This window comes from Mesoplodon mirus, assembly GCF_964341445.2.
Source record: "Mesoplodon mirus genome assembly, chromosome: 18".
In the NCBI taxonomy this organism is placed as follows: domain Eukaryota; kingdom Metazoa; phylum Chordata; class Mammalia; order Artiodactyla; family Ziphiidae; genus Mesoplodon; species Mesoplodon mirus.
In genome coordinates, this window is record NC_138994.1 from 38,510,935 (window position 1) to 38,533,125 (window position 22,191).

Consider the following 22,191-nt stretch of genomic DNA (forward strand, 5'->3'; position numbering starts at 1 on the left):
GACGATTTGTTAGTTGCTTTTCTTTTTTTTAAATGAAAACAAAATTGTGCAGAGGATAAACCACGGAGCCTTCCTGTGGTTGACCCTGGCCAGAGGTGTGACACTCAGGACTGGGAGGCCGAGGGTTACTAACCCGTATTCCATCGGTTTTTTTAAGACTGAAGTGGCCGCCTCCCCGTCCGGCGCCTGGCAGAGGCTCCACAGAGTCAACCAGGATCTGCACGGCGAGCTGGAGGCCCAGTGCCAGCGCCAGGAGCTCATCACGCGGCAGATCCAGGCCCTGAAGCGCAGCTACGGGGAGGCCAAGGACGCGATCCGGCACCACGAGGCCGAGGTCCGGAGCCTCCAGGCGCGGCTCGGCAACGCCGCTGCTGAGCTCACCATCAAGGAGCAGGCGCTGGCCAAGCTGCAGGGCGAGCTGAAGCTGGAGAAGGACAAGGTCCGCGAACAGCTGGAGGAGCGGCAGCACAGCGAAGCCGCACTCAGCGCCCAGCTGCGTGCCAGTGAGCGGAAGCTCCAGAGCGCGGAGGCCCTGCTGCTGGGGAGGACACAGGAGCTGCGGGACCTGGAGAGGCAGCAGGCGCTGCAGCGGGACCGGCAGAAGGAGGTGCAGAGGCTGCAGGAGCGCATCGCCGACCTCAGCCAGCAGCTCAGCGCCAGCGAGCGGGCCCAGAGGCTGATGGAGGAGAAGCTGCAGAGGAACTACGAGCTGCTGCTGGGGAGCTGTGAGCGGGAGAAGCGGGAGCTTCTGCAGAGCCTGAAGGAGGCGGAGGACAGGGCCAGCGCCTTCGAGGACCGGCTCCAGGACCACGAGCAGCAGATGGAGGTCCTGCAGAAGGAGAAGCTGAGCGCCAAGTCTGAGGGCAGCGAGGTGGTGCACCGGCTGGAGGAGCAGCTGGAGATGAAGGAGGCCAGCATCCAGAAGCTGGCCGAGCATGTCCAGAGCCTCCGAGACGAGCGGGACCTGATCCGGCAGCGCTTCCAAGAGCTGATGGGCCGCGTCACCTTGTCCGACGAGGACGTGGCTGCGCTTCAGGAGAAGCTGCAGGGGAGGGAGGCTGACTATCAAAGCCTGGAGCACTCCTACAGGAGGGTGGCCAGCCAGCTCCAGGGCGCGCACACGCGGCTCCGGGAGAAGGAGGAGGAGCTGAGGCGCATCCAGGACGCGCACGAGAAGGCACTGGCACGGAAAGAGCGAGATCTCCAGGATGTGCTGGTTAAGATGACTGCCTTGGGGAGCAGCTTAGAGGAAACAGAAGTGAAGCTCCAGGCAAAGGAAGAGACCGAAAGGCAGTTTGCCAAGGAGTCCTCAGAGGACGCTGAGGAGCCACGGAGCTCCTTGGAAGAAGCCGAGGAGGAGGACGGCGTCGCACGTTCGGGCCCACCGCTCCGGGCTGCCCTGGGGGAGGAGCACAGGGACAGCAGCCCCAGGAGAGAAAAGAGCCCAGTGCCCCCAAGATCGGAAGTGTCCGACAGGGAGGGGCACCTGCAGAGCACCTCAAAACCCGACCAGGGAGCACCCGGCCTTAAGAGGCAAAGAATCCGGTTCTCCACAATCCAGTGCCAAAAGTACACCCACCCTGACGGGTCCGAGAGGACCTGGACCAGCAGCACGTCCTCTGACACCAGTCAGGACCGCTCGCCCTCGGAGGAAAGCATGTCGTCGGAGGCCACCCCCAGCTCACTCCCAGCGACCAGCGACTCGGAAACCTACCTGTCCATCATCCACTCCCTGGAGACCAAGCTCTACGTCACCGAGGAGAAGCTCAAAGATGTGACGGTGAAGCTGGAGAGCCAGCAGGGCCAGAGCCAGGAGGCCCTGCTTGCTCTGCACCAGCAGTGGGCTGGCACCGAGGCGCGGCTGCGCGAGCAGCTCCGTGCCAGCCTGCTCCAGGTCGCCGCGCTGGCCTCCCAGCTGGAGCAGGAGAGACAGGCGAGGGCGGAGGTGGTTGAGAACCACGTCGAGGAGCTCGGTGACTTCCAGGTGAAAAACAGCCAGGCCCTGGCTTGCCTGGAAAGCTGCCGAGAACAGCTGCGGTCTCTGCCGGGTGACGCAGGGGCGGGGCTCCTGGCCAGCGTGGAGAGCTTGCTGGTCGGCGCCATCCAGGCCCTGTGTCACCAGCCGGCCCCCACAGGGGAGGCGGGTTTCTTGGAGGAAGAGAAAGGGACCTCACGGCAGCCACCACACCTGCCGGAGCTGAGCGACCAGGAGCAGCTCCAGCTCCTTTCTGATCAGATAGCTCTGGAAGCCACGCTGATAGACCAGATAGCAGACTCATTGAAAAACACAACCTCAGACATCTCGCACGTGCTCCTAGAGATCTCTCAGTCCGGAAAGTGGCCGCTGGAGTCCGAAAGTGCTGTGGCCTGTCCTGGGGCCCCAGTGGATGCCTGGGCCAAGAAGGTGCTGGTGGATGGAGAATTCTGGAGCCAGGTCGAGTCCCTGAGCCGGCACCTGGAGACGCTGGGCGGAGAGGCAGCCAGTGCCTGTGGAGGTGGGCGGCCAAGTGCCCCGCCAGCCCCGGCCCCTGCCCTGGCTGACGCCACGTGGGTCAGGGCGGAGCTCAGCCTTGCCGTGCATTCGGTGAGGGGGTCCCTCCGCCGCAGGCTGCAGAGCATCCAGGAGACCCTCCAGGGGACACAGGCAGCCCTGCAGCAGCACAAGCACATGCTGGGGGAGATCCTAGGGGCCTACCAGACACCCGACTTCGAGAGAGTGATGCTGCAGGTCTCGGAAACCCTCCAGCTTCCAGCAGGTGCCGGAGATGGTGTCCAGGTGTCCTGGACTGGGAGCCCGCCGGAAGAAGCACCGAGTCATCAGGACCCAGCTGGCTCGCAGGCTCTCTGTCCCTTGTCCAGCCAGAGCTCTGGGGCCTTGGTTGCTATTCAGGAAGAGCTTGCCCTGCAGCTTAAAGATAAGGCCAGTCTCTTGGGAGAGATCTCCGCCACTTTAACCTCACTTCTCTCTGTGGAGGCGGTGCGAGACTGTCAGAAGCTTCTCCAGGCATCCCGGCATCTCTCCCGTAGCGCTTGTCTAGGAGGCCTCGGCCAGTACTCTTCCTTATTAGTTCAAGATGCGATTATTCAGGCTCAGGTGTGTTACACAGCCTGCAGGATCCGGCTGGAGTATGAAAAGGAGCTCCGGGGCTACAGGGAGTCCTGGTCGGGCGGGGGGGCCTCCTGTCAGGAGCACGAGCACGCCGTGGGGGCCCTGAGGGAGGAGTACGAGGGGCTTCTCCGCAAGCAGAAGAGCGAGTACCTGGAGCTGATCGCCATCGTTGAACGGGAGAACGCGGAGCTCAAGACCAAGGTCGCCCAGCTGGGCCAGCAGCAGAGGCATCTGGAAGAGGGGCAGAGTGAGCGCAGCGAGAGCCTGGCTGCCCCACGAGGGTGGTTTGAGGAGTGGAAGGTTGGCTACACAGGGGAGCGGCCGAGCCGGGCGGAGGGTGCGCCACAGGCTGCGCGTGGCAGGGTCCTGAGCCAGCTGGATGCCTTGGCCGGGGACAGGCATGACCTGGAGAGGCCACCTGCGGACCAGGTGCAGACCCTGGAGGACAAGTTCCAGCTCAAGATCAGGGAGCTGCAGGCCATCCATGAGGAGGAGCTGCGGGCCCTGCAGGAGCACTACTCTCAGATGCTGCGGTGCCTGCAGGAGACCCTGCACCACTACCAGGGGCGGCCCCCTGCCACCCCACCAGCCCGTGGACCCCCGTCCTCCAGCCGGCCAGCTGAGGGGGAGGCCGACTCCGTGACGGGGCTGAAGGGGCGCATCCAGGAGTTGGAGGCCCAGGTGGACGTCCTGCGGGAAGCGCTGGAGCACAAGGACCTGGCGGGTGGCGCGGCCTTACTGCGGGAAGAGCGCCAGAGGGACTTTGAGAGCCTCAAGGTTTCGAAGCAGAGCGGTCGGGGGGCGTCCAGTGCAGGCGGAGCTGGGACACAGTTCTTGGCTCCAAGTCACCGGACAGCAGAAGGAGCTGATGGGCTGTTCCCCGCTTGCCCTCCCACTGGCTGCAGTGGTGTCCCAGCAGGGTCTGGCGAGGCAGGGTGGTGGGGAAGCTCCCCACTGCCCCCGCCTCCAGGCTGTGCAGACCTGGATCTGGGGAGGGTCCTCTCCTTCCTGCTGTCCCAGGAGAGCAGAGTTGGGCTTCGCAAAGGCTAGAACATTTACAGTGGGGTGTTGAGGGCCACTCCCCACCCCAGTTCTGTGGGGACAGACGTCTGGTGGGAACCCTGCGTGGGAACGGCTGCTCTTACAGGGAGCACAGCCTTATTTGCTCCAGGGGTTTTGAGAAGTGACCTTCCCACCACACCCCCACCCCATTTCACACCCACCTTGGTAGACAGGATTCCCAGGCCCTGGCCCATCAAGGTGACGTTTCGGGCCCTGGGGCGTTGGTTGGGCTGTGTGGAGCCGTCAGGGCAGCCTGGGCTCTGGGCCTTGTCCTCTCGGGCTTGTTGCCACCCCTTGAGCTGCATCCAGTAGACGCCAGGCTCCTCCTGTGCCCTCCGTCCCCAGCCCCGTCCTCCAGCTGTGAGCCGGCACTGCGTCCAGTACTGAGGGCGGCCCGGCGCTGCTGCGACAAGCAGGCGGGCCGTTAGTGCCTGCCAGGCCATTTCCACTGCTTTTTTCCCAAGTCAGTCCAAACCTTTTGAAGGCCATTCTGGATCCCAAGGAAGCTTCAAGGGCTGCTGGAAAGTGCCACACAGTCCCTGTGCAGCCAGTGCATACCAGTGCTGCGTTGAAAGTAACTTCCCGGCCGCTTCCCACAACACCCAGCACATCTGCGCAGCAGGAAACTTAGACAAGGCCCAGACTGGCTCTCATGCCCATCGGCACGAACCCGGGAGGGAGGAAAGCCCTGGGCTGACACTGGGGGCAGGCTCTGCCCCAGCGGTGATGCAGAGTGGGCTTGGATGCTGCCTGCTGTGGGCGGCGTCCTCTGTCCTGTGCCTATTCTTGTTGGGCCCTGTGACACACGCAGAAATTACAACCAAACCGCTCTTTTGGGGCCCGGCTGACAGCTGTTACTTGTGCAGATTTTTGCCCAGGTCAGGAAGACTGTGGTCTTGGCCTGAGGGCCCCTCTTCTGATAGCTGAAGGCTGGTGCTTTTTCTCACGACTCTGCACAGTGGTTGCCAAGGAACTTTGATTGATGCCAGGGATTACTGGCTTAAAAATTAGATTGTTTTTTAAACACATATACTCTCCAAGGAAGCAGCCAGTCTTTAAAGACACCTTAGTGTTTCTGTAGGAAGAATTTTGATCCTTATCTTTATTCTAAAGCCCTCAAATCAAACTAAGGCCTTGCAGCTGTGTTACCCAAGAGTCCACGTTGAACCACAGCGTGCCAGAGGGCAGCACTAGGACCCTCCAGTGTCCCGGGGTGTGAGGGCAGTGAGAGGAGACAGCAGCTTCCAGGTGAAGCCCCTGCGAGAAGAAACGCCCAGTGAGTGGCGAACAGCACTTAAGACCACTTCCCCAGTGAAGCAAATCTGTCGCAGGGAAGTCCAGACTTTGACCGTGAGTTTGAAAAATACTGACTGGAGAGTCTCAGAAGGGCCTCTCAGTCACCATGGGGGCTGAGAGAGGTGCCCGCACACGGAGGCTGGATTTCTTGGTACCCTTTCTTGATCCACGTGCAAGTACAGGATTGGGAGAGGGATCCCACCCATACCTGGATTTGGAATTAACATGGCCACATTCTTCCAGTTTTTAAGGATCAGTGAAAGGCGCGATCCCTACTTTGAAACAGATCTTGCAAGGGATTTAGACAAGAAATGTGCCTCCACGCACAGAACAGCTACACAGACCACCCATCATACCCACCCCATCGACGAGACCAACTGATAAGCCAGGCCTGGGTTACTACACAGTGAGGGGGTGTGGGGTGGTCTGAGCCCTTCTTAGGTCATGCCTGTGTCCTTCCCCACACCCATGTCTAGGTCAAACACCAAGCCAGGCTGCAGCGAGGCACGGACAGGTTTGGAGAGCAGCTCTTCCGTCGTGGGTCTCGGTACAGTTAGCAGAGGCACTCGTTAATTAGTGCCCCCTCTTTGTACTCCTTCCAAAGGAAAAGTCGTACACCCTAGCCTAACTTCCTCAGTGGACACCTGAGAGGTTCAGTGACCCGGTGAGGGCGGCCAGCAGGGCTGGGCCCCCTGGCTCCGTGTACTGGGCTATCCGCTACCCGTCACTCACAGGATGGCCTTGGCTCCGTGCAGCTGACAAAGACATGACTGTTCATGACTGTGCTTGATGCCCAGTGTGTGGCGGTGCTGAGCGCGTCTGGCTGTGAAACTCAGACCAGGCACGGCCAGCCTCTGCCCGTTCACTCTGTCCTCCCCACTCCTGTCGGTCCATAAAGGTCCAGGATTGGCTATTTTAAATTCCATCGTGGCCTTTTCCTGCCCGCAATACCAACTCTTTCTACAGAGAAATGGGATGCACAACAACCACAGAAATCTGGCACCCTTTTCTAAATGCTCTGGGAGCATAAAACACGCAGGAGCAGAATGAGTCTCCAGACAGCTGGCACGGGGCTCAGCTCGAGAGAGAGCACCTCCTCTGTGCCAGGAGCCTGGAGGGCAGGGCTGAGGTCTGTTCAGTAAATAGAAGAAAAGTCAGTAAAGCCTCTTGTGCACCTTGCAGGCCACGTGCGAGCGAGGGTTTGCAGCCATGGAAGAAACACACCAGAAGAAGATCGAAGACCTGCAGAGGCAGCACCAGCGGGAACTGGAGAAACTGCGGGAGGAGAAAGACCGCCTCCTAGCTGAGGAGACCGCGGCCACCATCTCAGGTGGGAGCCGCTAACCCCGGGGACGGGCAGCGGGGTCTCCCTGAGCTGAACGCACAGCTCTGAGCAGCGACTGGCCTCGCCGCCTTTCGGCTGAGATTGAAGCCTCGTTACGCACGAGAATTCTTTGACAGTTCTCTTGGGGGAAGGGCTGGTTTGAGGAGCCCTTTGAGAGCTCGGAGCCCCGCGCCAGCACTCCTGCTTTCCGTGGCCGCCGGCACACCTGGTGCTCATGAGGGGCTGCCCTGGTCTCATCGGCCCGTCTGCTGGCACTTCTCTGGCAGTGGACACCTCTGCCCATGGCCCTTGGTCCGTCAGAGCCCAGAGCATCCGGACTGAGCTCTGGGCCGTTGGCCTGTGTCCCCTCCGTTCATGTAACTATCCTGCGGTGCTTTTGATTTTGGCACTAAGAAAACAGGCCCAGCCTGAAAGCCTGCTTGTTCTACAAACTCATACTTGGATTTAACATTGACATTTATTGAATCAGTTTGGTTTTCTGTTAACATCAAGAAAAAAACACACCTGCATCCCTTTCGTGGGGGAGTTCCCCGGGAATCCTCCCGGCCCAACTGCCAGTGGGCTGGTGTTAGCAGTGGGGGGACGTCCCACCTCCCTGTCGGTCTCACCTCCCAAGCCCGTGGGTGCTGAGGGCCACGTCCTGTCCACAGCCATCGAAGCCATGAAGAATGCCCACCGCGAGGAGATGGAGCGGGAGCTGGAGAAGAGCCAGCGGTCCCAGATCAGCAGCGTCAACGCGGACATCGATGCCCTGCAGCGGCAGTACCTGTGAGTCAGTGGAGGTGGCCCTTGCGGCCGGGCCGGAGGGAGGTCCTTCGGGGGCAGGGCAGCACCTTCCCCGTAAGAGCCGCAGAGACTCGGGTCCTCAGGATGGTGCAGGTGGAGGCCTGTGGGCACTGAGGCTGCTCAGAGCCTCCTTCCTGAGGGGCCCAGCACCATCCTGGGGTCAGCAAGCCACTGCTCTCGTGGCCCAAGTGGGCTCCTGTTACTGAGTCAAACAGGAACCAGTTACTAAAACGTAAAGAATAAGATGGGGCAGAGGAGATTTTATCAATACTGTCGGATCTTCAGGGCCGACCTCAGAGGCTACCCCAGATTCCTTCTGTCCATCAGCTGCTGCTGCTTCAGGAGTTCGTGGGGAGGGGACGCGGTGTAGTGCATGACACAGATGCTCTGTGGCTGTGCATGGCAGAAGTGGCCCCGACCCCTACATTTTAAGAAGTGCATGCGCCAGTTCTCCTTGCAGAGGCAAGGGAATGGGGAGCGTTCACCAGTACGGCCACTCTTTAGTTTTGCCCTCAGTGGAACTCACACCACTCGGAGCCCCTCGACTGGCTGCTGCGGGGGCCATGCAGAGCCAGCCTTCATGGGGTTCCGCAACGCACAGAGTCAGGGTTTCTCCCTTCTCCCAGGCTCCCGTGCAGTGCAGTCAGGGCACAGGTGGGTAGGCAGGAGGCCGGGAGCAGCTCACCTCAGCTGGAGGGGGTGTCGGTTCCACAGTACCAGCCCTTCTCAAGTCCAGGGTGGCCGAGAACGACGTCACGAGGCTTTGGTTTTCTGAACGTGGATCGAGTTGGCACAGTGCTAGAAACGGTCCCAGGTCTGATCTCTCTCTGACACAGCGTGTTTTGGGGTGCGTGGGTGAGGCCTCTCCTGACCCTGGGAGAGGAGTTCCGCCCGTGGGGGCTGTTCGACTGCTGGTAAGAGCACAGGGACGGAGCCGCCGAGCTGCATGGCCACTCGAGACCACAAGGTGCAGGGCTCTGCTCGCGGTCACTCCGCTGTGTGGGTCTCGGCGTCCTTGAGGCTTCGCGAAGGGGACTCTGAGCTTCTTAGAGGCCTGGGCCCCGGGGCGAGGGCAGAGGAGTGAGCAGTGCCCTCTCCCCAGGGAGGAGCTGCAGTCTGTGCAGCGCGAGCTGGAGGTCCTCTCCGAGCAGTACTCGCAGAAGTGCCTGGAGAACGCCCACCTGGCCCAGGCGCTGGAGGCCGAGCGGCAGGCCCTGCGGCAGTGCCAGCGCGAGAACCAGGAGCTCAACGCCCACAACCAGGTGCGCCGCACTGGGGCCCCATGTGCAGGCATCTCCTGACATCTGAGGTCACTGGGGTGTGGACAGGAGCTCCCTGCAGCTGCTGGAGCTGAGCCCTCCTGCTCCACAGCCGGCTGCTGGCCTTGGGGTCTGGAGGCTCCGAGATGTCTGTTCTGTTCTTCTTCCGTTGTTGCTGGGCAGCACGGGTCCAGGTCTCCCGTCCCCACGGCTGGGACTGTGTTTAAACACCTCCCAGTCAAGACCATACACTGCTCACATTTGATTCTGTCAGATTATTCTCTTAAAATGTGCCTGCTCCTTAGAAAACTGGGGTACATTTAAAATCCTGGCTAATGGAACACCTCAAGGTAGGTCTAGTTTGAAAAAAGCTTCTCTGTGGGTACAAGACCCCTCGTCCTCCCCCGGCACTGAAGAGACAGCCCCATTGGCCTGGCCCAGGCTCGAGGCCTCTGTGGGCCCACAGCTGCCCATATGGGGGGGGATACTCCAGCAGGACTGGTCCTGCTTGGTCACTGCGGTGGCCTAAGACGACCACCTGCTAGCTGGAAAGAAGGTACAGAAAGCGAGTGGTGAGGGTGGCAGGAGGTCCTGATCCTGCAGAAACTCAGGGGCACAAACCCTGGAACTGATTAACACTAGTCACAGTGACAGAAAGGGGCTGAGGAGCATGGATCCTGCAGCTGCAGTTCCACAAACGCATTAGGCCGTGTAAATGGCTTTGGCAAGGGTGTCCACACTGACTCTGAGATGCCACCGTGCACAGGCACCGCTGCAGGCCTCCCGTGCTGCATGCTACCCTGGCCGCGCCCTGTGTCCACGGCCAAACGGCTCTGTAGAGCACCCTGTTTGGCTGTGTTGCTGTCCCCCAGGAGCTGAACAACCGCCTGGCTGCTGAAATCTCACGGCTACGGACGCTGCTGACCGGGGACGCCGGTGGTGAGGCTGCTGGTTCACCTCTCACGCAGGGCAAGGACGCCTATGAGTTAGAGGTACGGCTCAGAGCCAGGTCCCTCTTTACCAGCTCACACCATACAAGCCCCTAGCTTATGGACAGCAAGAGGGGGAGAACCTGGAAAGACCTGAGTCATGCCAGGATGCAAAAGAGAAGAATTAGCTGCCAGGCAGCGTGGGACCCCTCACGAGGCCGCAGGGACCTTTAACCCATCCTCACTCACCTGCCCTCCGCCCCTCTGTTCTACCACGTCACAAATACTGACCAACTAGAAGATTCATTTTAAGTCAGAATGATTGCTTCTTATGTATAACGCGTTCTTTTATGAAAGCACTTAGATTTTTCCCCATTCAATTAAAATTTCATGAAAGCATCTCTTCCTAAATGATGGGAGAGGCTGACCTGAGGTCTCTGCAGGACCCCTTCCTGGGCTCTGTGCCAGGAGCTCCCGGGCTGAGGATGAGGCTCTTGGGTCAGGAGGGGTCACGGCCATTTCCTCCTGACAAGGACAGGGAGAAAGCCGCCTGCCCACCGGCGTGTGGAGGCGAGTCCTCCGTGTGGCTCAGCCTTCGCTTTCGAGGCCCTGGCAGGCCCTCTGCTCCTGAATGTGAGTCTCCAATTTCTCTCTCTTTCTAGGTCTTATTGCGGGTCAAGGAATCAGAAATTCAGTACCTGAAACAGGAGATCAGCTCCCTCAAGGATGAGCTACAGACAGCGCTGCGGGTAACGCACGTCCCCACCTGTGGACCTAGGGGATGGGCTCCGGGTGGGGTGGGGCCACCCGTGTCCAGAGTCATATGTAGCAGCTCTGAAGTAGATTTCACTTCCCCGAGAAGAATGGCAGTCTGCAGGCGGGCGTGGCAGGAACAAGGGGCCGTCCCCGTGCCCGCCACATGCTGGGGCAGGGACCCGAGACCCAAGCACACTGTTGTCTGCTGCGGGCGCTCCTGGAGGCCAAGTCACTTAGGGGATCCAAGACACAGGGGTTTTCCAGCCTGAAGCCACACGGAGGTCCTTGGGGCTCAAGGCGGCGCCAGCCTGGCTATAGCCCGGGGCCCTGCCATGCCTGTTTCACTCTGTGTCCAGTTTCTGCCTCTGGAAGGCGGGGGTTGACCTGCCTTCTCTGCTGCCGGCCTGTCCCCAGTCACCCCTGAAGCGCTCTGGCCCCAGGAGGACGGGCCACCCAGCCTGGCTGTAACTGCTCTTTGCCCTTCTATCCCCAAGGACAAGAAGTACGCTAGTGACAAGTACAAGGACATCTACACAGAGCTCAGCATCGTGAGGGCGAAAGCCGACTGTGACATCAGCAGGCTGAAGGAGCAGCTGAAAGCCGCGACCGAAGCACTGGGTGAAAAGTCACCGGAAAACACCCCCGTGTCTGGATACGGTGAGTCCTCCAGCTCTGGATTCTGACTCAGTAACTCACCGTGATTTAGTCGTGGAGCTGCTGGCGCTCGATTCAAGCAGAGGAGTCCTTTTCTGTGTCAGACTCACTTCCTGGTAGGGAACAGCTGGCGGGTGGCAGGCGCCCGGCTCTCGAGCCCTCCTGGTTGGGAAGCCCTTCTCCTCTGATGCTGTGCTCGTTGCCCTGAGGGACAGTCATACCTCGGGGTGTGTGTTTACAGTGACAGCCGGCTGTGTTTCCCTTTTTCCTGAACAATTCACTCCTTCTGTAAGCAGCTCTCGCTGGTTCTTGATCCTGGGGTTTTACCATAAAATCTGCAAAAAGCTATGGGAGGAGGGGATGGGGGGATGCTGCCTACCGAAGATGCCCTGGCTCACTACCCGCTTCCTCTCGGCGGGCAAGGATTCCCTCCTCACCAGTTTGCATCGCTGCTGGGCGGGCACGTTACAGGTCTTCCCGAAGGCAGGCAGGCCATGTGCAACGAAGCTCAAATCAGACCAGGAACGGGTTGGTGACACTGGCTGCTTCCGAGGAGGAGTCTGGCGGCCAGCAGATATAGGGTTAGGAGTGAGCACGTGCAGCCTGTGACCCTTCTGAACGCACAGGAGCACAGAGCTGGCTCTGCCTCCACGGTGGGGGGCTGAACCGTGAGGTCACTGCACAGCTCTCAGCAAGTGAGGGAGAGCGCTGTAAGTGTGGAAAGTTAAAAACCCTGAGCAGCCCGGGGCTCTCAGGAGGAAGAGGGCGGCAGGTGTGCCCAGCAGCCTAGGGGCAGCGGGTGCTGCGGCCGGCACACCGGAGGAGCCTGCTCCGGGGCCTTGCGTGCCTCCTCCAGGTCTCCCAGTGCCCGGAGCTGTTCCAAGGGTCTCGTGTTTTACAGTTCTTTGTTTGGGATTCTTGTGGGTTGTTGAAGGAAACGTCTCACGTGTGGGTGAGGATGATAAGCCTTAGAAGCCTTCAAGCCCAAGTCTGTTCCCAGGGGGTTTACAAAAGAGGCACTGGGTCTGCTTGTCTTCTCAGATATAATGAAGTCTAAAAGCAACCCTGACTTCTTGAAGAAAGACAGATCCTGTGTCAGCCGACAGCTCAGAAGCATCAGGTCCAAGGTGAGTCTGGGGTCCAGCCCCTGTGTATGTAGAGCCCACCTAGGGCCGCAGCAGAGGGTCCCCAGGGTCCCAGAACTCACTGGCCCCACACGCTTAGCCTGCTGGGCCAGTTCCAGGGGCTTCGCACTGAGTGTGTCCCTCGCCCAGCAGTGGGACCATCTCCTGCCAGTGACAGCGGAGGGCCAGGCCCACAGCAAGCAGGGCTCGGGTGAATAATCCCCTCAGACTGGCGCCCTGCTGGGTCAGTCCTGCCCCACCTGGACTGCTCCGTGCACGTCCCTAGTTCATGCTGACGCCGGCTGCCTTTGAGAGACAAAGCTGCCCGCGCCCCTTCCCCCCCAGCGTGTACCTGCCAGCCCTCAGTGTGTGCCCTCCACCCCCGCGTGCCCCTCTCTGGGAAGGTGGGTTGGAGGGTGGGGGTGACCAGCATGTTGCATTTCAGATTTATTGTGTGTGTGTCTTTTGTTTTCTGCTCTTTCCCCCGACAGTCCGTAATTGAGCAGGTCTCATGGGATAACTGAAACGACCCGCTTCCCGGGCCCTTGTCGTGTAGGTAAACCACTCTCACCACCACCCACCCGCCCGCCGCCCTCGAGGGGGTGCTACCTGCATGCACACTGCTCACACCTCCATAGCGAGCTCCTTGTTTTCCGGTCACTTTCATTCCTCCTGCTCCGGCCGGCACATACACGATCCACGTGAAGTTTCTTAACCTGTTCTGGGGAGTTAACTGCATTGTAACCTCTTAACAGAGGGGAGTTCCCCCCAGCTTGGTGGGCTGCCCGTGGGGCCAGCGTCTCGGCCCTGTCACATGCATGTCGAATGGTTTGTGCGCTCACATTCTCTGGGGGCACCGCTGCCCTCCATCGGGAAGCAGACTTGACAGAGCCGCCCACTGCTGAAGTACCCCCGACCCGCGCCCCCCCGCCCTGTTAACAGGCCCAGGAGGCCCGAGCCCAGCAAGCCAGGGAGCTGATACCTCGTGCACACAGCTCCGGGAACCACTCAGTAGAGCAAGATAACTGCGAGCGCTTGGGGCTGAGCGTTTGCCAGCCCTGAGGACCCTGCGTGCCTCCAAGACAGGAAGCAGGGGCTGAGCGCTGGCTCAGGAACGTCAGGCCGTCTGACCCCGACCCTGCCTGGACGCTCCCGACTCCCACGAGGCCCAGGCATCCGGGGCACACAGTCACTCATTCCCTAGTGGGTTCATCAGCTCGGCTGACCTGATCTCGTTGATCCTCTGATAAGGAAGTTGAGGGTAGCAGGAAGGGCTCAGAACGGGACGCTGGCAGGTGCCGCCCGGCTCACTTGCGGGCTGAGGGGTTTGGTTTAGGGAGAGTTTACGGAAGGAAATCCACGTAGTTTGCACTTAATATGTTTATTTCTCTACAGTCCTGGCTCACTTATCACCAGAAACGGTTTAGACCTATTCAAAACTTAGTTCGGGCTTTTTTCTTTAAACATGAAAAACATTCTGTTTAGTGTTCTTGATTTATGGTTTTCTTGATGATTTTACTTCTGTCTGAGGCTGAACTGTAGCTGCTGCAAGTTCACCGTGAGTGCTTTGGGCCTTTTGCCTGTAACTGACAAACACTTCTGCTAGGGCTCTTCCAGGGAAGCCTTGCTCCAGCAAGCCCGCCCCGTCAGGCGGACCATGTGTCGGAGGAGGGAAATAAAAGTGCTTTGAAGGAATCCCCTGGTGGTCCAGTGGTTAGGACTTGGCGCTCTCACCGTTGGGGCCTGGGTTCGATCCTTGGTCGGGGAACTAAGACCCCAAAAGCTGCACAGTACTTTGGGCTCTGGACAAAGGGCCAGTGGAAAGACCTCTGTCAGTAAGGGCCTTTGGCCATGAGATGTGCTGGCGCACACGTGCTGCCATGTAGATGGCAGCTTCTGCGCTGGCCAGGAGTTTGCTAAAGCAGAGGCCGGGAACGAGGGAGGAAACGGCCAGGCACACCACGAGGGTCTGCCTGCGGCTCTCTGCAAGGCCGGGACCCAGGTGAGTGTGGGGAGAAGCCCAGGAGCAGGGTTTCCCACAGTCCTGTTTGTTTGAGTCCAAGTTTGGCAAGTGTGCGACGTAAGAGCAATGCTCTCGGTGTGAAGGGACAGCCCTGCTGGCCCAAGGAGGAGCTGGGGCCCTTATGGTCCATCCTTGGGGACACCAGCCGTGATGCTGTGCCTGTAACGTGCTGTCAACAGACACTTGCACAGCTCTGTGCTGCCCTTTTTCCTGGCTGTATTTGGAAATCGTCTCATCTCCCACCGGAAGACGGGAACTAACTTGCCCAAAAACAACCTATCGCTGGTGCTTTTTGATACAGGGTCTGATGTATACAGATGTCTATCTTTCACGTGTGTTGTCTCTGTACCTGCCTCCCTCAGAAGGATAGAAAGGCTCAGCCCCCATCACGTCAGAAAGCTCGTTGCCTAAGAGCAGCTGGGCTTTTCTGGGATGGAGACCAGAGAGGACGTTTCCCGGGGTCCTCACGGAGGCCCCCGCCTGGTCGTCTTGAGTGTGGGGTCACGGAGATGCTGGGTGTGCGGGGCAGCACGGGGTCTGCTCAGGCTCTGCCCTCACAGCTGTGCTGAGCGGCTGCACAGCAGGGATGATCACCAAGTGTGTGTGATGGCACACGGAGGGAAAACCCCTGTCCCTCAGGACTCAGCGGTGGTGGTTTGCTGCCACCCAAGGGGAAGTCCCCAGCTAGAGCAGTGCAGTGTGGCGGGTGACGGGGCCCAGCCCCTGGACGAGACTGGCTGGTGTGTAGACAGCGGCCGTGTAGATGGCAGCCCTGACCTGAAGCAGGCGCACTTGGGAAAAGAGTCCCAAGAGCACGTGAGGCAGTTGTGTACGTTAATGGATGTCAGCATGGAACGTGGATTTGTCCTCTTCCTCTGACCAGTGGCATCTAAATTAAAAATACAGGCAAGCAGAGCTGTCCTGGGTGAAGCTGGGGCCCCAGGGGAAGCGGGTCTGCTCTGAGGTGGAGGCTGGGCTCGGTCTCACCTAATGATTGTGGGCTGGCCCCGGTTCCACAGCCTCAGTGAAGCCTGGACTTGCCACGCAGATCCGATGGCAGCGAGGCACCTTCGTTCCCAGTCGTGCTCTGAGGCGATGCTCCTTTTCTCATCCAGAAATTAAGCCTCTGTGAAGAGCCTCCCAGAGTAAAGCAGGAAATCCTCTGTCCCCCACCTTCGCCGAGGTCCCCCGTGAACACGGATGGGCTGCCCTTCTCAGGGTCTCAGTAAACAGACATGTTCCCACCACCACGTTCCCAAATCCCCGGGGCAGTGAGAGAGTCCAGCAGGGTTTGTGATCGGTGCAGCAGGTGCTGCCAGCGTGCGGCCGCGAGAGACCAGACGTGGATGCGGACATAGCGGGTACCTTCATGTTCTCGGCAGGGTCTCCTCTCCTGGCCCCATTGGTCTGATCCCTGCTTGTCGAGAGAGCCCTAAGCTCAGCATTGGTCTTGTTTCTTTTTCTCATTTAGTAACACCACCACCTTGGGGGTCGTGGCCCTTCTAGCACGCCCACTAACCCTCCGGGAGCCCCGAGGCGCGCCTCTCGCCGGACTGCTGCCCGTGCCATGCAGGGCCGCCGGCTAACGGCCTGTCTGTTTCTCCACCAGAGTCTGAAGGAAGGCCTGACGGTGCAAGATCGCCTGAAGCTCTTTGAGTCCAGGGACTTGGAGCGCGACTAGCTGCTCCCATGCGGCTCAGACGCACCCTCCCTGGCCCGCGGCCACCGCCTTCGTCTGTACCTTCGATTTATGTTACCGTTATCGTTGTTACCGTCCTCAGTAACTGTGGTATGGATGCATGAGAGACCGGTCTGTGGGTGCTCACATCACTCCCCGTTGTGTTTACCGAAGCTTTTCCCCGTGGTTTTCTACGACCAGCCCAGACGAGGGGCCGAGCGCCCAAGCGCATGCGGCTCTCCCCCGTCACCCCCGCGCTCATGTCAGTATTAAGGCCCAGCAGCCTGCGATAAGCTAGCTCTGTCTCGCCCAGTGCGCGGTGGGGTCAGGGCCCGGGCGGGTCCCTGGGAGAAAACCGGCCACGAGGCGTGGAGGCGTGTGCTGCGGTCCCAGCGCTGACGGCTGGTAGCCTGCGGGGGGGGGGGGCGGGTAGCGTGGCCTAGAACCTTGGATGTACCACCTTTGGGCTTCAGAGGAGGACAGCATTTTGTATTTGTTCCACTAATGCCACTTAGAACCACACCCCAGATACTCGTGGTAAACCTTTCACAACCTGGAAAATGTTGAAAGCAGCCATTCCTATTTTTGTTTGTTTTTTATTAAATCTTGCACAAAACCAGGCCCCTCTCATTCCTTCCTACGCTCGCTTCTTTCTTGGTCACCAGGAACCCTTTCATACTCAGTAGATGCTGACCTGCAGCCTGTGGTTTCAGACTGTGATCACAAATAATGTAGAGACTTTTCCCTCAGAGAATACGGTTGACAGGACACCCTGTGTTAAGTTGAGAAGGTTAGAGCAGATGTTGGAACCAGATGAGATCTGGCCATTCGTGACGTGCTCCTAAGTCTCCTTCAGTTCACCCGAGGTCTCAGGCCGTGTGGCACTGGGGGCGCCTGCGCCGGGCCTGGACCGACGGCTCTGCTTCCTTAGTGGTCTGAGTAACAGCTTTTTACCAGACATTCCACAGCACTTCTTGAAAACCTCTGAGATTGGGGTTTCTATGATGGTCCCATGAAAACTCCTCATCCTGTTAGGATGGGGAGCATGAACAAAGCCCACCAGGCGGGAGCCGGCCCAGACGCCCGGGCGCTGGGGGGAAGGGCCTCCTGGCCTCATGGCATCTGTCGGCACCCTGCCGCCTGTAGCGCACTTCACCTCTGCTCACTGCTTGGGTGAGCACCACTGTCTCGGGTACGTGGGTGCTTCGGGCGTGAAAACGTAGAAATCATCTTGCTCAGTTTTTAGATTAAGTGAATGCACGAGGTCATTTGGAGAAAGTCCTGGAAGGGCAGGACAGAGGCCTTGGGGTGTGTAAGAAGTGCAGCTCCCGTGCCATCTTCTCACTGGATGGTCTCAGAGCTCCTGGCTGCAGTGGGCCTTCCCTGCTCACGAGCTGTTCAAAGAGTCTTACACCACACCTGTCACTCCTTCGCTGCTGTCCTTCCACGTTTTTAAAAGCAGAGAATGTTAGCTCCTTTAATTCTGCTCATCAGACACCCCCGCCATGTAGACTGGCGCCGTCTCCAGAATGGTCTGTGAGCGTGTCATCGAGGGCAACTTGACAGGTGCCCTGGGGATCTGCTGGGCAGGCCTCTCCCAGGCTCGGGCGGCTGTTTGGGTGCCATGACTGTGGCTTCGTGTCCCTCCCCCGAGCACGCACCTCATCAGGCCAGGTTTGCCCTGTGCTGCCCCTGGGGGATCTCTGGCCCTCCCAGAAGGGCAGGGCCCGCGCACAGAGTTGGGTTTCGTCTGCCCGTAGACGTGAGCGTTTGGATTGTGCAGTGCTCCTGATTAGGTCAAAGGAGCGTTTTATTCACGTGTCTTCATCCGTCATCCTCTGAGGTCTGCCCTCAGCAATCCTGGGAAGCAGGTGTCGGCGGCAGCAGCACCGGGGCCGCAGGCGGAGGTGGGGCCAGGAGACGCGTCAGCACGTGGCAACAGCCGCCGTCTGGTTCGGAACCACGTCTGAGCTTCGGGCTGGTGTGAGCAGGCAGGACAGGACGGCTCTGCATCTCACCGTCCCACCTCGGCCCCCGCCACACAGCGTCCTCCAGACTCTCCCTGCGAGCACCCAAGCTCCCAGGCAGCAACTGAGCTGCCGAACTCCAGAAGGAAGAACACGTATGTGGAGGTTGAGCCGGTGTCTTCATTGCCAGAGAACAGGCCCTCCCCGGGGGCTGTGGACAGGGAGGCGTGGGTGACCGCGAGCCCAGGGTGCTCCTGGCACTCCCCCAGCATGGAGAGCGTCCCCACGTCTCCAAGGAGGAAATGGTTCCCCTGGGTCGGCTCTTCACAGCGGTGATATTTTCCTGTAAACGTTTCTCCTTCATTTGGGACCTGCGAGCACCTGCAGCTAAGCCGAGCCCGACAGACCAGCAGGATGGCTGGACAGGCTCACGCCACCTGACGGCTCTGTGAACACCTGCATCACTGCAGTGCAAGTGCGTCAGGCTCGCGGCCTCCTCCACTCCGACGTGCTGCCGGGGCCTAAGCAGGTCTGAAGGCCAGTGTTCCAGGTGACCGTGCTGGCTGCAGCGTGCCTCGCGGGCTTGTGCCATGGCGCGTGAGAGCCAGCGTGGCTTTCTGGGATGAAGCGATGGTTGTGCTGGGGTAACCGGCAGAGACCGAGAACGATGGAAGGCCCAGCCTCTGGCCAGTCACGGGCAGCCTGTCATTCACGGTGTCCAGACACAGGCAGCGGCTCACTGACCCGACAGCTGGGCACCGAGGCCTCATGCAGGCCAGGCTCAGGAAACACCATCTTTCCATCACTGCGCCTGGCGGCCCCCTCCACATCCTCTGGGTGAGGCGGCACAGTGCCTGCCCCCTCCGAGGGGCCTGAAGGGTGAGCGCTCACCCTGGAACCTCCTCTCCAGCCGGATGCCAAGTGCCGGGGTCCCCCAGCTCTAGCCGGTGAGACCTGCGCGGGCGCCCTGTGGTGTCCCCCGCTGGGAGAAGCAGGCAGACGGGTGTGCGCGTCCTCCTAGCGAAGGTACTGACGCCCGCTCCTCCCTGAGGCCGCGGCGTCCCGCCGGAGCACTGCAAGCCCGGCTCCCCCCCGCCGCTCGCTCCTGTCGCGGTCTTCTCTGGGGACTCAGAAGCTGTTTTCCATTAGAGAGTAAAACGCACACAGCCCGCCAGCAGTTCTCTTTCCTGAAAAGGAGTTTGCTCATCACTGTTCTCAAGAAGCTTACTTACTTTCAAGACGCAATTTGATAAAACAAAAATACTAGACACCTTTATCACCTAGAAAGGGGAGGAAATTTAAGTGTTGCCGAAGTTTTACAAAGGACTGGGAAGTGTGTAGTATGATTCTTAAAAAGAATGAAATACTAGAAGGAAAAAAGATCTGGCACCTTAACTGGAAGCTTCTCTCCTCTGGAAACTGCAGTATTTCGGAATGTCTCACCCCCCAAAGTCCTGGACAGTTGAGCTCTTGGTGTTTCATGCTGAATAGGAATTTGCTTTATGAACAGATTTTACCTGTTGCCCTAGCATTTCCTCCACTCAGCCGAAACTAACGAGGGTCCCGGCGCCCTGGTGCTGCAACCCCACCCTTAGGAGAGGACTTGGGAGGTGCTGCTGAGAACCGACTTCTTCCAGAGGTTTTCACTGCAGGCTTCTGCACACCCATCTTGTCCACCTGTGATCGTGGGCGCTCCTTCATCCTGCCATTCTGAGAGGGGATCCTGGACGGCGCCGAGAGGCCTGAGCGCAGGTGTCGGACTCCCAAGCCTGGGAAAGGTCTTCCTCACCAGAGGTCAGGTGAGACGTAGCTCCCGCCCCTGCTCTCGGCACCGAGCGCACGCCACTGGGGGCTCTCCCGCCGCAGCAGGCCCAGCCCAGCCCTCCTCAGCCTGCTCTCAGGAGGTGGGGTTGCACTTTAATTTTGTGTATTTTCACATGTGTACACTTTCGCAAGGCCATACTTTCCACAGCTGAAAACTTAAATAAGCAGCAGCCTTAAGTGAGGTCTCAGAAACCATGTGCTTTGGGTTCTTTTATAGGAAGACAGGACAGAAACCCAGTATGGAGATGAACTCTGTCCGTCTCTCAAGTTTTGTCTGACTGGAAAAGACTGGTCTCGTTCTTCTGCCCTTTTGAGAACAGTAAGTTTCTTCCTGTTTCTCTGTAAAGGGAAGCGGTCTCCCCTCCCTGAGGTCTGTCAACAGAAGACCCTCAGCAGAGCAGGCCCAACCTGTGTCCCCGAGAGCAGCTCAGACACACTGTGTCCATTCCTTCCAGGACGCACGGGACCCCGCACACCCCATGCAGCTCCCAGTTCCTCTGTATTTAGAAAAAACGGGATATTATTCAGAGCAAGCAGTGTAAATATTACTCAGAAGTTACTGCATGGACTTCTGTAACGAAGTCTGTGTGGGGTTTTTTTCTTTTTTCCTCATACAAGCATTGCTTTCTAAGACAGGAAGAACAGCTTTGGGTACAACACTGAATCCCACTCAACATTACAAGGAAGTGTTTTTAATGACTTGTGTTAACCTTTCATAAAGCTCTGGCCATTTAACAGGTGGTTTTGTTTTTCCCTGAAAGATCTCGGTTGTACTTGTTCCTCATTCTTGGCAGAGCCGTTCAAAGTGCTGAGGAAAATCAGGAGGAGGAGGAACACAGGAGGTGCTCTTGCCCGGATCCTGCACACAGTGACTTGGGACCTGCAGGAGACCCAGCGCCTTGGTGTCCAAGTCAATGACCTGTGGCCACCTGCTGGGGGCTGCGTGGGAGTCCAGCCAAGCGCTGGGTTGTTGTGTGTGATGGCATGGACGTTGCAAAACTCGTAATGCTGTTATTCTATGATGTGTGCCCGTCAGGTTGGTAAGCATACTTGAGAACTGGACTGTCCAGGCCTGTGGGACGAGCCGGGAGGACAGTTTGAGCTCACGCAGAGAGGCCTTCAGACCCACGGGCGCCTGCTGCCCTTCACGTTTCCAGCCGTCTGCCCTCTCCCCTTTACAGCTAGCTACGTCACGGGTTTCAGTTTTATTTTATAGAAAGCTAGGAATAGATTACAAAGAACACTAAATTCATTCTTGTGTTATGCTTGTATCACAAAACCAATTAAAATGGATTTTAGGATTTACCTTTAGTATTAACAACATATCTACTGGCTTACCATTAGGATTCAAAACCAGTTAAGCGATTAAGACTTTTCCTAAGTAATATTTATAAAACGTCAAGTTTCTAAGTGGCTCCTCAACAATTAGAATCCTCAGTGATCTTTCTCACAAATATGCTCTTCTATCAGGGTGAATGTCTCAATCCAGCTACTTGAGACAGAAGCATACTATGCCTAGCTGCTGGCGGGGCGGGGGCAGCATACGAACAAAGTGGGAAAGCGTAGGTAGTTTCTTCTACTGTGACAAGTTCGGGAATAATTCACAGCAGCAAGCACTTCTGCCACAGCTAATTTTTCACAGGTGGTACATGTTCAAAGAATAAGCTTGTATAATTTTAACTGGTATTTAATTTCTGTACTAACATAATGTTCACCAGGCTGAAGTGGTGTGGAGACGCACCACGTGCCCCCCCCACCCCTGGCGGTCCCCAGGAGGGGCCCATCTCCCGTGGGACTGCAGGGGCCTCTTGAAGAGAAGAGCCTGGTCAGCTCGCTGCTCTCTGATAATTCAAGACTTCTACAGTTTAGTTTGAGGCTCTTTTTTAAAAACAAAATTTCTGATCAACTGCTCACTACAACTGAAGTGTTACTTTGTCAAAATATTTATTCCTTTGTGTGACATGCTAGATTCCCATGGATGTAGCTGATCATTTCCACTGTAAATATTACCTAACTTTACATAAACAATATCATAATAAACTATTTTTGCATCACCCTTGGCATGCTGTGAACGAGGTTTTGTTTAACGGAAGGACATGACGCAAAATAGGCCTTTAGGTCAAAGTCAGAAGGCTGGTCAGGAACCTGGAGATTCATAATGGAGCTTTGGTTTGCTTTTACTTTTACAAAATCTGCTTTTTAAGTTTTTGGATTAGTTGTCAACATGTTAAAATCAGGAGATTTCACATGTTTGCACACAAGGAAGAATTAGAAATATTTTACATCCATAATCTAATTAAGGTACACTGGCTCTGTTACAGAAACTTTCAGGGGGCCAAAAAGACAGTAAGAAATACAAGAAAAAGAACTATAACTACC

The 22,191-nt window shown here is 58.0% G+C and overlaps 1 protein-coding gene across 3 annotated transcripts in view; it reads left to right on the forward strand.

Moving 5' to 3' along the window:
• Positions 1-16,640, forward strand: part of MPRIP (myosin phosphatase Rho interacting protein) — a 127,148-nt gene extending 110,508 nt beyond the window's left edge. Inside the window, exons 16-24 of one of the 3 annotated variants that reach the window (XM_082602778.1) lie at positions 158-3,886; positions 6,650-6,797; positions 7,463-7,580; positions 8,701-8,860; positions 9,730-9,849; positions 10,449-10,535; positions 11,037-11,199; positions 12,238-12,323; positions 15,953-16,640. In XM_082602778.1, the coding sequence (XP_082458904.1) occupies positions 158-3,886; positions 6,650-6,797; positions 7,463-7,580; positions 8,701-8,860; positions 9,730-9,849; positions 10,449-10,535; positions 11,037-11,199; positions 12,238-12,323; positions 15,953-16,024 (4,683 nt within the window). In that variant the 3' untranslated portion in view covers positions 16,025-16,640. Of the gene's footprint in view, positions 1-157; positions 3,887-6,649; positions 6,798-7,462; positions 7,581-8,700; positions 8,861-9,729; positions 9,850-10,448; positions 10,536-11,036; positions 11,200-12,237; positions 12,324-12,811; positions 12,873-15,952 lie in introns of all 3 variants that reach the window. The other 2 variants (XM_082602777.1, XM_082602776.1) reach the window with 2 other exon arrangements.
• The last annotated feature ends 5,551 nt before the right edge of the window (positions 16,641-22,191 follow it).